The 10,609-nt window shown below is 30.7% G+C and overlaps 1 protein-coding gene across 1 annotated transcript in view; it reads right to left on the reverse strand.

Annotated features, from left to right (window-relative positions):
- The window catches only part of LOC106461018 (stimulator of interferon genes protein-like), a 38,363-nt gene that overhangs the window by 8,678 nt on the left and 19,076 nt on the right, over positions 1–10,609 (reverse strand). The window contains exons 5-6 of the mRNA XM_022390630.1: positions 3,963–4,086; positions 2,584–2,816 (exon numbers count right to left, since the gene is read on the reverse strand). Of these exons, the coding sequence (XP_022246338.1) occupies positions 2,584–2,816; positions 3,963–4,086 (357 nt within the window). The remainder of the gene's footprint in view (positions 1–2,583; positions 2,817–3,962; positions 4,087–10,609) is intronic.

The following is a 10,609-nucleotide window of genomic DNA, read 5'->3' on the forward strand; positions in this document are numbered from 1 at the left end:
GTGAAAACTGTCCATATTTTGATGTCATGATATGTAAATTAAAAATTGTTATTTTACGGTGATAATCTTGTTTTCTTGTGCCCAATAATGCATAATTTAATTTGATAAACACGTTTAGATTGAATGGTAATTTATAATCAGTCACAAGAAAGTCGAATCTGAATCACTTGAAAAAAACACGGGGGTGCTTAACTTTTTTCCAGGTGTATACATAAAACACTTTAATACTTATAATCATTAAGTACAAGCTCCTATAATAATAACTAACATGATTTTAACAATAAAAATAATTCCATGGAAAAGATGATGATTTTTTATATATAACCAAGACAATAAGATACATACAATATGATTCAAAAAATTAAACATACATGTACAGCATTGCTACATTGCATCAAATCCTGTTTCTGTAAAGTTATGCAAAGCAGTGTTCACTATAATTCAGAATTTACTAAGTGTATTGTCATGAAATTTGGCAAGCATTAAGCAAATGAATGATATTTTTCAATAAATCATTTTTACTAAAGATCTAGTTGTGAATTTATGAAATCAGTCCGACTCAAACTGACTAGTCTGAATGCAAACTAATTTTTATGTTAAGAATAAAAATACTTTTTCATATTACAGTTTCACATTTCATATGCATAACTTCTAGGCCTTTTAAATGAATATCAAGCTTGTTTGTTTTTTTTGGTAAAACTTTATAATTTCTCTTATTTCCTCTATTTTAAAACTAACTGTAGCAATAATTGAAAATTTTGAAACAGAATCAAAAGTACAGCAGACTGTAAGAAATAATTACAATTACTTATCCTAAAAACTTTAGGTTCCTAACCTTTTAAAAAAAATGCTTTCATTTAACTTTATCATTTTATTGCTCTGTGAACTGTGTCTAACTCCAAAACTAGCTACATGAGGGCTATCTGCACTAGCCATCCCTAATTTAGCAGTGAAAGACTAGACATGTTATTATTCTATTTCTTTGGTACATTATTAAATTAAATAAAAATTATTTAGGGCATTACTACCATTAATATAAAAAAGTAGTGTTAAGTGTCATTGACAGTCAAGAGCAAAAAAAAAGACCCATTACATACTTTATTTCTTGTTTATTCCTGTTTATTCTTTATTTATTATTATAAAAGTAACTAAAATGGAAAAAATATGGATCTCTTTAGGTTAGTTAAGGTTAGATTCGGTAAAATAAATATTAACAATAATATAATAATGTTTCAGGAGGCATACACACGAGCAGCTCAGGTGTAATGTAATTTGATAGTGTGACTTGAACTCCACGTTCCTTAAGTGATTTACCATGAATAGTAGTTAGAAAAAGTTCCTAGGGCCATCATAGGGCAATAAAATTTACGTATAAATAGATTTATACTGTTACAAGTTTAAGGCTACTCAAGATAAACAAATGTAGTTTCATGTTACAATATGAAGTCATTCTACAAAGAAAAAAAATAGTAATTCAGACTTATTTCGATTGTTTTTTAGTGATTACGAGGTCAGTGAAATTGACCAACCTTGTACAGAGTTAGGGTTGAGAAAATAACAGATAAAGTCTAAAATTTTACTGAAAACAAACATTTGAAATGTATTTAGGAGGTTTAGAGATTATGCAGATGAAATTTGAGATTTTTGAGATGAAGAAAGTTAATTTTAATTTTAACATGAAAATCCCTTTGCACATGGACTAGTAAAAAAAATACTCAATATATTCATAGACAAATCCTTTTTATTTATTAAAAATACTTCAATAAAAACATGATTGTTTTTGTATGTGAAAGACTTGTAATGTTTACTGAAAGTGTGCCAAATTTTGTTAAGATATACCTATTATATTAAAAGTTAGTAGTATCAAAGTTATAAAGATTTAAACAAGTAGAGAGTTCACATAGTCAGTCAAATCAACTGAACCAGTGTTGAAAGAGATAATACCATGAAAATAATAAACTAGCCAAAGTTAATGTTTCCAATTACTACTCTCTTAAATTATTCCACCTATTCAAGAAATCAAAATATTGCCATTATAATTTCTTATTATTTTTAATTATTTCAATGTTGTTCAGCTTAATCCATGTACTGTCACAACTCATGAAAGTAATCAACTAATTAAAATTAATGTTTATATTATTATATTTTTTATTATTCCAACTTCCAAGTCTCACATGAGAATAATTAATTAATGAGCCCAATAAATTAGCAAATTCCACTACATTCTCAGCTGTACAGTCAATACAGAAAAGGATGATACATAATTCACCTCATTTGGAAAGTTTATTTTAACATGCACATTAAAATCATTGGCATTTCTTGTAAAGGTAGATGTTTTGTTATTAAAACAGGCTTAAAGAAAAAATACCTTATGATGCAGAACTAGTATTTCACCATCATACATTCTTTAATAAATTAAAACTCTGAAACAAGTAAAGTTTCCTCGTATCTGATTAAAATGCACATATAAAAAGTAATTACAACCACATTTTAATAATGGTAATTTTCAACTTACATAAACATTATGTTAACAAGCGTAAATTATAGTTGAAAAGTTAAATGAAACTTAATTAAATACTTTACTGTATTTTTGTCTGTAATTATCTGATACACTGTGTTCTTGTAATTTCTTTTGTGTGTCCCTGCCATATCACGTTCTAGAGGTGGTAGTTCTTGAGCACACTGGACATTATCATCACCATGTTGTTCCAAATTATTGTGAATAAAACAAGATTCTGGAAGAAGTAAGATCAGCTTCTTCACTGGTACAGTAACACGGTGGTGATCTTCATAAAGTTTGATCCTTTCTTGAAGTGCTATATACAGAAATCTTGTAATTAGACAAGTCTTTTATGTAAAAAAGCATCCATCTTGAAAAATTCAAGATCAACTGTATTTAAGATAAACTGGTATTTAATATTAAATAACAATTAGATAACTTGCATAAAGAACAACAAGGGTAAGACCACAATATTTAACTTTGGCTATACAAAATTCATACAAATTAATTTTAATTTCTATGACCTTTGTATAGAAGCAAGGTACACAGCTTAAAATTTGACACTAACTGCAAAAAAAAAAGTCTGTTTTATATATACGTTTACTGATAGAGGTTTATTGATCTCTTATTACTATACTCATTCAAAGCCTGTAGTCAAAACCTTGTCCTCACCAAAAGTTTGGTTTGTTCTGAATTTCAAGCAAATGTATAGAAGGGCTATTCGTGCAAGTCATCCCTAATTTACTAGTAAAAGACTAGTGGGAAGGAAGCTAGTCATCACTACCTACCGCTAACTCTTGGACTATTCTTTACCAATGAATAGTGGGATTGACCATCAGTTTATAATGTGCCACCATGGCTGAAAGAGCGAGCATGTTTGGTTAGATGGAAATTCAAACCTGTGACCCTCAGACTGTGGTTGGGCCTATAACCAACTGACTATGCCAGGCCCTCAGTAAAAGACTACAGACCACAGAATATACTTGAGTTTTTATGCAAATTTAGAAATCAAAACTTATTATTTAACAAATTCTAGTGGTTTACATGAACAATAATGGGCAATGGAAAAACATTTGAAATAATTTGAGTCCACTGAGGAAAGCACTAGAATGTATCACTAAAAAGAAGTTTTGCTATCCTTTATATTAATATAATGTTTATTGAAATGGAAATATTAACTTTCTAAGAGATTTAGGTATTGATAAACATCACAACCAGTATAAAATTAAGTCTACAATATTTATGGAGAAATATAATTACATACGTATGATTTACATTCTGATCTCACTTTTATACTTAAATTGATCTCCCAAATAAACAAAACTAATTTTGAAACCCATTCTCAGTTAGTGTTCTTTAGATGGTATCTTCTAAAGTTTAATGAAAATAATAACAAACACATTAAAGTATAATATTTAATGAAATGTGTGGATAATATCAATAATAAATCACAACTACGTACTTAACCCAACATCTGGTCGAAGTATAATCCGCAAATATCCATAATAATACCACCGGGCTAGAGTGCAGCCATAGAAAAGCTTGTTGTATTCTCTGATCTGATCGAGTTCCACATTATTTTTCTGCTACAATAATGAAGGAATATGCATATATTTATTTGCATTCCTTTAACCACCAATTTAAAATATGCATGTAAATATTCACTTAAAACAACACATACATTCGAGTTTATAACTACTCTATGTAATATATCGTATTACATATTCAACCTTTTTGCTGAGAAATCTGTCATGCATTTGAAATATTGTTTAAACTTTAGAATATGAAACTAACTAGCAATAGTACCTAGCTTCGCTTGGGTTATTAGGTTTATAGCATGTGTATTCTGAACCTATTTTAGCATAAAAGTATAACCTATATACTTTTGTTACCAAGCGACATCACATAAAGGCCATTGTAGGAACGAATTGTTACCAAAATGCACTGGCTTTTCTATATATTATAAGTTGTAATATAAGGAAGCACTTCTTTTCTATGTGATTCTTTGCTAGCTTGCCTCATTAAAAAGATGCACATGCATGTGAATAAGTAATGCCCAGATGCACACCCTCAGGGTCCACTTAGCATGGGTGCAAAATTAAATGTTTTTAGTTCTTTCATCTTGGAGCTTTTACAGTCACACATACAGGCACATGCACACACATCTGTCTATCTGTGAATTATATTTGTAATACAAGGAACCACTTTTTTTATGTGTTTTTTTTTGCTAGCTTGCCTCATAACAAGATGCACATGCACATGAATAACTAATAATACCCAGTTGCACACCCTCAGGATCCACTTAGTATGGGTGTAAAATTCCAGGTTTCTAGGTTTTTTCCACTTGGAGCTATGGCAGTCACAATGCACAGACATGCACATGCATAAATGTGTTTGTCTGTCTGTCTGTGAATTCTATTTGTAATAAAAGGAACCACTTCTTTTCTATGTGGCTTTTCGTTAGCTTGCCTCATTAAAAAGAGGTGCATGTGCATGGATAAATAATAATACTCAAGTGCACACCCTCAGGGTCCACTAGTATGGTTGCAAAATTTCAGGTTTCCAGGTTCTTTCCTGTTAGAGCTATGGAGGTCACATTTCTTTTGCATGTGGTATTTCGCATTAAAAAGATATGCATGCACATAGGTGCATGCATGTTGATAAGTAATAATATCAAGGTACACATGCTCAGGGCACATTTAGTATGGGTGCAAAATTTCAGGTTTCTAGGTATTATTACTTATCTTTCCTATTAGAGCTATGGCAATCATACATACAGACACACACACGTGTCTGTCTGACTGAATTTTATTTGTAATATAAGAACCACTCATTTTCTATGTGGTTTTTCACTAGCTTGTCTCATTAAAAGGATGTGCATATGTGCACAAATGTGGATAAGTAATAACAGATGCACATCCTCAGGATCCATTTAGTATGGTTGCAAAATTTCAGGTTTCTAGGTTTTTTCCTCTTGGAGATATGGTGATCACATTTCTTTTCTATGTGATTTTTGCATAAAAAGATGTGCACATGCAGGCATGTAGAAAAGTACTAATACACAGGTGAACATCCTCAGGATCCACTTAGTATGTGTGCAAAATTTCAGGTTTATAGGTTCTTTTCTCTTGAAGCTATGGCAGTTACACATACACCCTTTTATTTTTATAGATATATCACATCAGTGCTCAAAAATGCTCCTTGAAGATTTTAGTATATTCACAACAGCTTCAAAGTTATATTGGTGGGGCAAGGAACTAGAATAAAATGTCAAGAAAGTTAAAAATAAGGTCTTGTTTGCTATCACTTTTTTAAGCATGTGCATTGGAGTGTTAATATTATGAAAGAAGAGTTTTGAAATAACATAATTCTGCTTATACATTGCAAAGTAATCAGTATAAAATTACTATTTGTTTTCTTTCCTGAAATTGGATATAATTATTGATAGAAATAAAAAATGACTTTACACAAGTATTGCATTTCTAAAATAAATATTTCGTTTGCATACTTGCTATCTATTATCATTAGACAATAGGAAAGCCAAAAGAATAAACTGAAGCATGATGCAAATTTACAAGCACCTAGTTACAGACTATTGCCAACCAATGAAGATACACCAAGGTATTATATAAGCACTTTAGTTTATACGGTCTGTAGTTCTACTAAGTTCATATTTCACAAGCTCAAGAGGCAGACAATACAATAAGGTTACCGAATTTCATGATTAATTCAAACAAAGGTCAATGACAATGCTCCTAGTGGTTTATAATCACAAACCTCATGACAAATATATGTGTGATACTTGTTTAGCACCCACATGACAAAGAAAATGGCACATCAACAGAGGAAAAGTTGAGGTACACTTTTAACCTCTAGCTATGGGTAAGTCAAAGTAAGAGGGTTCCTGCAGCTTCCTAATGTACACATTTACAACCTTTTAAAACCAACCTTTCAAAAAATTTTAATTTTTTGCCATGAAAAAATTGAATCATTTGAAAATAACACAAGTTACAAGTAATAATGAACCTTTAAAAAAAACCATCTTCAAAATGTTTATTAAAATTTTTAAAGCATACACAATGTTGGAAATGTGTTGAGTGATGAAGTTTTCTCATTAACAAAAATCACAAGTTTTCATCAAATTCCTGCTTGGCAGGAATCAATGAATCTTTCTGTGCTCAAGCAACAGCATCATATGATGCAGTAAGGAGATTGGGAAGTTTCTTGGTGCTGACTACCTCAACAACCTTCTTGATACTTGGTAAAATTTCAATCACTCTCTCTGCAACTGATTACAGTTCAACAATGACTACAGAAGGGAAGAGGGAATAATGGCAATTTGGTAAGAATGGTGTAGTAATAATTTTTTCTGGCTGGTACATTTTTATAAAAGTAAACAAATCTCAAAAGTTTGTCAATTTGCCACATGCTGAAACCAGTCTTGAGGCATTGTGCAAGGTATGTAGTCCACAGCTGCTGATCATAATAAGCTGCAGACCATCAAATTGTCCTGAGTATTCTCGTTGGTTTCGAAAACTTCCAGTTGACATTTGACCCATTCATAAAAATTTATAACATTTCGCACAAGTTCATCTACTGTATGCAATTCTATAACAGAAATATAAACTGCAAAGAGGAGCTAAAATACTCCTGTGATTCTTTTAATATTCCCAATACTGCTATGCTACTACCTTTAATCATATTTACTTTCAAATAGGTGCTTTCTATCTGCTTTGCCAAACTGAAGTAATACTGAATTGCAATATTATTACAAGTTAAGATTCAGAACCTGCCTTGAAACGTACAAGAAGATCCTCGACCATTGCATGACCCATAAACTGCGAGTCCTAGTACCTTATTTGTACACATGTACTATTCTCATATGTAATCCAGTATCATACATGTAAGTATAATTGTTTAGATTTTGTTTTGTTCAGGCTTTCATCAAACATGATGGCATAGTTCTCACGAACAAAATCAGTTACTTTCTGATGAATGGAGCTAATTAAAACTTTGTCCAGTATTATTATTATTATTATTATTTGTCTTTCCTACACGGAAAAGTCTTTGCTACTTTACTATCAGGGAATATAACTGAAAACAGTGATTCAATTTCATCAATGGAGATATAGAAGTGATGAAAAGACACTGCATGTAATGACCAAAAAACCTTGGCTTTCAGCATATCTCATGAACTGGCCATGTGGCATAGAAGTGTGATTGTCCTGGTGGCTGATGTACTTTCAGCACATAACTAACAATAGTATTCATTTTCTTGCTGTCATGGGAATTAATACTCTTTTTGTATGTCTCCCTCTGCACAAAGTCTAGTGTCTTAACTCTCTCAACATGGGCTCTGTCAATCTGACCAACCACGTAAACTCTTTGTACTCGTTTAAAGTCTTTATAGATTTAACACTTCTAACTTTGAATATAGTGTGTATATCTTCACAAAATAAATATTATAAGTCTTTCCCATACAGCAAATCATATTTTTAGTGAAGTATTTTTAATAAACTAAAATAAAGATTTGTCAATGAATATATATATAGTGAGTATTTCTTTTGAATAGTCCCAATGCAAAGTAATTTTCATGATAAGATTAAAAATAATTTTTCTGATCTCAAAAATCTCAAATTTCATCTGAGTAATCTCTAAAACCTCTTAAATATATTTCAAATGTTTGTTTTCAATAAAATTTTATACTTTATCTGTTATTTTCTCTACCCTATCTCTAGATAAGATTGGTCAATTTGACCAACCTCGTAACCACAAAAAAAAATCTAAATAAATCTAAATTACCCTTTTTTCTTTCTAGAATGACTTCAAATTGTAAGATGAAATTACATTTGTTTATCCTAAGTAGCTTTAAGCTCGTAACAGTATGCATCTATTTATAATTACATTTTATTGCCATTTTGATTGCCCTTTGAACCATGTCTAACAACTACCCGTGCCATTATAAGTTGTAAATCACTCTGGGAACGTGCAGCTCATGTTACACTATTGATTGACATTACCCACGAGTTATTACAAGCTACTCGCGTGCATGCCTCATAAAACATTTTTATATTATTATTATTTATTTTACCTAATCTAATCTTAACTAATCTAAAAAGACCCCTATTTTTAGATTTGAGTTATTTTTATTATAATAAATAAAGGACAAACAGGAAATAAAGTAGTTATCCAATCTTCTTTTTTCTTGTTGTCGATTGTCAATTACATTTAACCCTACTTTTTTTTAAATACTGATGGTAGTAACGCATTAATAATTTTTATTTAATTAAATCATGCATCTAGGAACATAGACTAATAATATGCAAAAAGTAGACAATTTCCCCTAACTTTCAAAATTGTTCTGGCTTTCTAACTATGTGACAAGAGCCGTAACAAGTTTATCCAAGCTAGTCATTAGCTTTCCCATGGGAATGGAGCTTGTATTCTTGAATGAAATTGAAGATTATCTGTTCAGAACACAATGTTCTACAATACATCATTTGATAGATGAAAATCTTAACTTTCTATTGGTTATAGGTAATATATAATTAAACGTAAGAGAGAACTATTAACAAATCCCGAGGGTGTGGCAGGAGGAGTCTGATTTTATATTTGATAGTTCTGTAACCAAACAAAATTGAAGGCTATAAGAATTATGGTTTGTCTGAGTAATGATGATTTTATAGTGAGTAATTTATTTTTAATTTCATAGTTATTGGAGAGTTGGTGGATAAAATAGAGAAGATACCCAGAGAAAATGTGTCACAAATTCAGAATTTTTTAAAATACTGCCTTATAGGATTAAGAACTTAAAACTTATGTACTATTAAAATATGGATTATTAACTATGATTTTATGCTATACTAATTGGTATAACATAAACAAAAGCTAATTTAATAAAAGTTTGAATGTAAGACACTAAAACCTTGTTTTGTGCAGTAAAGAATGTCCTTGACGATAGGGTTAATGCCTATCGTTCCAAGTTTAAAAGACCTGCAACATACCATGCAATAAGTGTCATATTTACTGCCTTTGTCATGCTTCAGCCACTTAAGACTGTTTAAAAGGCTGTAGCATTAGACAAATGGGGAAATGTGTGTTTAATCACAAGTAGCAAGAGGATAGAAAGCATTGTTAATGCAGTATTCTTAAAATTTGCAGTATTGTATCATCATAAGATAGTTCAATCATGTATACAATTTATAAAATTATAAATAATTATAATTATTAACATATATAATTATATATAAAATTATAATTTTATTATAAAATTTATAATAAAAACTTGCATCTAAGTGTTCAATTATGCTTGGACATGTGACTCAACACTCTGAGGCATCTAGTCTGATCGAATAAACTTAAGCTCCCCCTATTGAGCTGCCCAGAATCAGGTCATGCTCATTCAAGCATGCACAGTCAGTGACACACACTGTTGAGCTTTGATAATGCATCTTGTTCAATTTATTCAGACCTTGTTATGTCTTTCTACTAATTATTTTTGTGTCCCCAAACAAGAAAATCCTAAACTAGACCTGTATATGGTTTTTTACATGTACTAATGTGGTGTAAAACTATACTTTCATCAAATAGTTGATTCCTCCATAATGCTTTCTCTGTGCTTGACTGCCAAAAACTAAACATTTTGAGCATGCTTTGGTTACCACACAGCGAGGTACTCAGATGCAATTTATATTCACCCTAGAGAAGTGAGGCCACAATTGGAGAAATCTGAGCCAAGGAGATTCAGATTAAGACTGTCTGTCATAGTAAATTTGTGATGATTCCAAATTTTTAACCTGTCATTAACCTAAAAAAACCAAAATCTATACAAGACTTCTCAAAACTTTTTAAGGATCCATGAAAACCCAAGTAATCTTGTACAGTTACATTAAAAATCTAATCAAACTACTTAATTATCCATGTATATGAATCAACTTAGCATAAAATGTATTTATTAAATCAAATTTTAATATTATATACGCTTTAGTGTCTTTATTTTAACTCTTTCAGCATGGGCTTGGTCCCCGAGACCAACCTCATAACCATTTTGTGCTTGGTATAGTTTTCATGCTATAACTTTTAAATTAGTAAGCGTATGTTAATCAAATT

This window comes from Limulus polyphemus, unplaced genomic scaffold, assembly GCF_000517525.1.
Source record: "Limulus polyphemus unplaced genomic scaffold, Limulus_polyphemus-2.1.2 Scaffold1, whole genome shotgun sequence".
Lineage (NCBI taxonomy): Eukaryota > Metazoa > Arthropoda > Merostomata > Xiphosura > Limulidae > Limulus > Limulus polyphemus.